At 57.1% G+C, this 5,574-nt stretch overlaps 1 protein-coding gene across 1 annotated transcript in view; it reads right to left on the reverse strand.

The window, feature by feature from the left end:
• Window positions 1-3,400, reverse strand: part of CSPG4 (chondroitin sulfate proteoglycan 4) — a 28,920-nt gene extending 25,520 nt beyond the window's left edge. Inside the window, exon 1 of the mRNA XM_074837601.1 lies at window positions 3,266-3,400. Within this exon, the coding sequence (XP_074693702.1) occupies window positions 3,266-3,350 (85 nt within the window). The 5' untranslated portion in view covers window positions 3,351-3,400. The remainder of the gene's footprint in view (window positions 1-3,265) is intronic.
• Window positions 3,401-5,574: the final 2,174 nt, after the last annotated feature.

Consider the following 5,574-nt stretch of genomic DNA (forward strand, 5'->3'; position numbering starts at 1 on the left):
AGGCACCTGGAAAAGGCCAAGGGAGCGGCCCCTGGGAGCTGAGGCTGGGCTGAGCCAACGCCTGTTGCGAACAGTCTGTGCTTTGAGCTTTATTTAGGCACACAGACAGCATTAGCCTACCGCCTCTGAAGCCCTGTTAACTGTCCAGCCTTCAACCTGACGTTAGTTCCTCTGGGTGAGCTTAACCCTGTCCTGCGATCTTGGAGGAATGCGCTTATTATATATTTGCCCACAGCCCTCTGTTGCTAAATATAAGAGTGAGATGAGAATATTCCTCCCTGATTCCCACGATACCAGTTTGCATTCTCCCCCCTTTTCAGCCTTTTTCCTGTTCTTTCCCATCAGCTGGAAACTTTTCCAGCTGCTTGGAGCTATGACCTCAAAACATGTGGCACATTCACAAAAAAGTTTGAATAAATCGGTCGGATTTCCAAAAGTGAAGGAGAGGAATAGCTGAGGCAGCTCCCTACAGCTGATAACCCCGGATAAGGACGAAGGGGTCCTGGCCGGGTACCCTGGGGCAGACGCCGTTCCCTGCCCATGAGCTGGGACCCTGCATGGGGCAGCCAGGGACAAGCCAGGGTCACGCTCGCCTCCCCAGGGCCCCCATCACTGCTGCTAGGGGTCCAGCTGAGGCTTGGGGGTCATATTTGTGGCACCCCCTTGCTGGAAGCTCAGGGTTGAATGTTGTTCACAGGGACCCTACGCATCCAATTCCTTCTGTCCCCACATCCCTCCTCATTACAAACCTCCAGCAAAAGGGTTTTTGGGGAGGGGGGAGCTCAGCCTGCGGGTGACCTCACTGGGAACCGGAGGAGAGCCAGGCTGTCTAAAAACAGTTTACTAAAGCTTCACACTCATATGTCAAGAGGACAAGTTTTATGAGTGTTTTTTCTTTTTGATATAATCTTGTATTTGTTGATGTGCATGGTGACTCTTTCCATTTTGGGATGCATGGAAAGACCGGGCCCCTGAACCTGGGCTTAGAGGCAAAACAAAACACAGGCTTTGCCCCTAAAACTGAGTCTGTCCCCAGTCCCGTGCCCAGTGCACTGCTTGATGGCTGGTGTGGCTCTCCCTGATGGCGATGGAGGGATGTCCTGGGCAGGCAGCCTGTGGGAACGCCTGGCACGGCGCTGGTGGTCTCAGCAGGGATGCTCCCAAGGGGAAGAAGCTTGTGGGAAGCCAGTGCCCAGACCCGGGGTCGTGGCTGGTATGTCTGCTTCAGCCAGATGCAGAGAAATAATCCCCAGCATCAGCAAATGGGTGTAAAACCCCTTTCCTTTCCCATGGGTCCGTGGGTCCATGCCAAGCAGATGCTCATCGATCCCTGGAGCTGTGCCCCAGCCATGGGTGGTGTTACCTGGGGGAGAATCTTGGGGGGGTTGGCAGGTGCCAGTGAAAGCCACGTGCTGGTTTTTGGGGTTGCTCGAGCCCATTCACCATGAAGGAGCTCGGGAGAGCCAGGGCAGCCCCGGGAGCCATCCTGGACACCTCAAGCGGGCAATGGTTCTGTGTGGTGAAATCCCTGCCTGGGATGGAAAGGTCAAGGCTGGAAGGAAGAAGACCACTTTGTTCGTTAACAAAAGGGATTTTTTTCCACTCGGCTTGCCAGGCGTCCTCGTATTTTGGTGCATGGAAAAAAAGAAGGAACAAGGCCCGAGGGAAAGAGAGGAACATGTCCCGGAGGCCACCTGTTCACTGGGGCGGGAACAGGAACAACAAGGGACCTGCAGGGACCCTGTAGGTGCTGAGGGCCACAAGGCTGGGATCTAGGATCATCCCCATCCTCCTCCTCACGTTACCACAGGCTTGGACGCAGAAGGTGTTGGGGAGCAAAGGGCCAGAGGTGGTCAGTAATTCCTTTGGAAACTGCTTGGAGCAAGCTCCTGCCCCACTGCTGGCCGGAGCCCCAGTGCCACAGGGAGGTTTGGGGAAGAGAAATGGCTCGGTGAGGTGTTATATTATTTTTTTGGGTAAGTTAGGAAAAAAAAAAGTGCTTTTAAAATTCCCTTCATTTCTGAAGCTGCAGATGCCGCTCACCCAGTGCAAATGGTCGGTTAGACCCTGAGCGCAACTTGGAGGGTCAGGCTAAGGTGCAGACCTGTCCTGGGCAGGATGAGATGCATGTCCAGGCCCCACAGAGCCTGAGGCTCGGACCGTTGCAGGTACAAGCATCCCGGAGCAGGGGAGGGAGCAGGAGGCAGAAGGCGCAGGGTGGGACCAGGGCTGCGGGATGGCCGTTGGGTTGCCGAGGCAGGGCACACCGCTGTGCCAAGAGCTGTGTGGTCAAACCTGGCCACTTCTTGGGGAAAACTAGATATAAATCACCCGCTCTGGTCCCTGCCCAGCCTGTGCCCTGCAGTAACCCCTCTGCCCAGCTCTGTCCCTCTGCAGCAGCCAGCGTCCCCTGCCCTCCCCGCTGCCCGGGGCCAGCCTGTCCTGTGGCACCATGGCTCCTTCTCCTGGGGAAGACCCTCAGCCCCGGCTGGTCCCTGGTGCCCCATCACCCGAGGGGTGATCCTGCACCCTTCTGGGGCTGTGCCAGCAGGAGAGGTGAGTCCCTCACCCCATGCACCCAACCACCCCGGGTGCACACAGGACAGATGAACGGAGCAGAGCCCAGAGGTGACACACACCCTGGCAAATGCTGTCCAGCTCTGTCCTTCCCACCAGCACCGTCCACGCTCCTCAGATGAGGGACTGCCCTCACAGACAGCTACTGTGGCAAGGCCAAACATGGGCAGAGAGGGCTGGATCTCCCTGCGGGGGCTGCAGGACATGCCTGTGCCCTGTCCCCATGGCACAGGGCTCTGGCAGAGTCGGGAAGGTGCCTTCCTCCTGCGGGCTGCCCACGGTGTAGACCAAAGCCCTGCAGCTCCTGCATGGGTGCAGGGAGCAAGCCCCATCCCACCCAGCACCACGCTTGTGTGTGCCCCTGAGAAAAGCATCAGACACAGCCGGGGTACACAGCAGCACCCTGAGAGCCACAGTGGGTGAGCAGCCCCACTCCCTCCCTCGGCTTTCCCTGCAGGGCAACATGGCCAAAACACCCTGCCCAAAATCAGGCAGCTGCTTGCTCCTGCCAGCTTGGTGAGAGGCCCCCCACACCTCAGGGAGGGACAGCCTGAACCCATGGGTGCCCACACCGCTCCCCACTGTGTCCCCATCCCTCCCAGCCCACCCCACGCACCCAAAGCCCAGTTTTATCCCCCCGGTTTCTCACCGCTCCATCCCTCGGGTGGGCTGGTGGGACGGGGCTTACCTCCGGCTGGGGGTCCTGCGCGGAGGGGCTGGGGCTGGCAGGCCAGCAGCAGCAGCAGCGTGGCAATGCCACCTCGGGCACCCATGGTGTCCCCTGGGGCTGGAGCAGAAGCTCAGGCTCCGGGCACAGCACAGCCTCCGCCAGCGCCTGCTTCCAGGCGAGGGCTGCTGCTACTACTATATTTAATAAAGCGGAGGGAGGGAGGGACTCGTAACTTCTCCCGCCTGTCAGAAAGTAGGAATTCGCTCAGATTACAAAGTCAATTTTTTCTCTTAAAGGGCTAGAGGCCGCCGCCCACCCACTGCTCAAAGCACCCTTGTTCCTGCTGGGGCGAGGCAAGGGAGGAGCGGCTGCTGCCGCCGCCGCAGAGAGGGGAAGGAGCCCGACATGGGATGCGATGGGTGGCTCCGGAGGCACCGCCTGCTCCGGGCGAAGCGGGGCACCCATGGCTCTCCCCAGCACCAGGCATTTTTGGGGAAGCAAAACCAGCTCCTGGTGTCCATGCAGACCCAGATGAGTGGCTTGGTCCCAAAGCCGTGTTACCCATCCCTGGCTGTAACCCCTGGTGAGCTGGTCTGCCTGTCACCGTGACACCTTCCCTGTCACCTGCCGAAGCAGCTCTCTAAATCTCGCACCTCTCTCAGCAGGACTGAAGTCAGTAAGGATGATCCTTGGGGTTCATAACAGTGCAACCATGGCACTGGGAACAGAGATTTTCACCTTCTCCCGCTGGTGCAAAGCTGATGCCACACGTGTTCAAGACAAGGTCACAACCCTCTGGAGATGCAGCATCCCACCCAGCCTGGGTCCCTGCTCCTCACCCCACAGAGCCCCGGCGGGTTTCAGGGCTCTCCCTGCTCACGGTGTAGCTCGTCTCCCAACTCTCCATCCCCTCCAAAGCTGCTCCCGGCCTCCTACTTGGATTTTGCGCAGCACACCCCTCTTTCCTCTTGGATGTCTGTATTTCAGGTCCCTTTTCCCCTGTGCTGTGTTTCACTGATGGATTACGTGTGGATTGTTTCCTGCTGGTTTATTTCCAATCTCTTTAGGGCCCTTGGTGTGACTTTGCTGTCTTTGGCAGTGTTTGCAACACCTTCCAGCTTACAGTCATCTGCAAACATAATTAATTTGTTGTTTACTGTTGCTTTCAGATCATTAATAAAGACATTAAATAAACCTGGGATGTGCCATCTTCTCAGTAACTTTTTATGAGTAATTGTCAGGGGCTCGGTAAGTTCATTAGCTAATTCTATTTAGTCTGGGGGTTACATATTATCCAGACTTGCTGATTTGTACAGATTCAATTTTGCCAAGTATTCCCTTTCCTGCTCTTTATCTCAAGGTCTACTGAGGACCTCTGCGTTGCTTTGCTTTCTGTCTGTCCTCAGCAGTCCCCCTCTCCTTGCCTTGTTAAGGGCTGATTGAGGGATAGAGGCGTGCAGGGCTTGGCCCTTCAGGTGGATGTTTGATCTCAACTGTCTCCATCATTATTCACGGGTAACAGGCAGGCTGAACGCGTCCACTTCTCTCCTGCCCACTTGGCAAGGGAGGTCTCACTCCCCACTCTGGCAGGATGCACCAGGACTGCCTCCAACCCACCAGGACCACCTCCAACCCCCCAACAAGCATCCCTGCGTTTGCTCCTGGCTCCCCATCTCCAGGCTTGCTTTGCTCCCTGTGGCACTGGGGACGAGCCACTGTTTGCCAGGGGAACACCGGCCTCAAGCAAGGGTAACAAGTACAGTTTGAGCAAGGAGAACGTGGCTCCAAGCACCCTGAGCATCCTCCACCATGGGATGCTTGCTGGCCGGCTCCTGCCTCTGCAGGTGGGGTTTTCCCTGCCCCAGCAGCAGGACACGTGCCGGTGGCAGCAGGGATTGCCACTTGCTGGCTGCGCTGGCTTCAGTGTCACCTGGCACTGAACAGGAGAGAGTGGTGGGAAAATATCGGAGACAAACCTGGCCACGGCAAGGATGGAGTAAAACCTTCACTGCTGTTTTTATTATTATGATATTTTCCCCTCCAATAAGGAAATTATAGCCTCTGGTTGAAACCTCTTGTGTTATCCAGAGAAATGTCTCCACCAAGTCTCTGCAACAGCCTGTGTGCTCCTGCCGCAGGCTGCTTGGGCTGCCCCCCTCACTGGAGCCCCCGAGTGCAGCCCCATGCCCCGCGTCTGGCCAGCACATTTGCTATCCCTCAGCCAGGCCCTGGCAGCAGTTGGGGATTTGTTTTTCCCTTTCCAAGCCAACATCTGGCTGAGCAGTGGAGGGGCAGAGCCAGCGTGGAGAGGTGCCTTCTCTCTCCAG

This window comes from Strix aluco, chromosome 12 (assembly GCF_031877795.1).
Source record: "Strix aluco isolate bStrAlu1 chromosome 12, bStrAlu1.hap1, whole genome shotgun sequence".
Taxonomy (NCBI): Eukaryota; Metazoa; Chordata; class Aves; order Strigiformes; family Strigidae; genus Strix; species Strix aluco.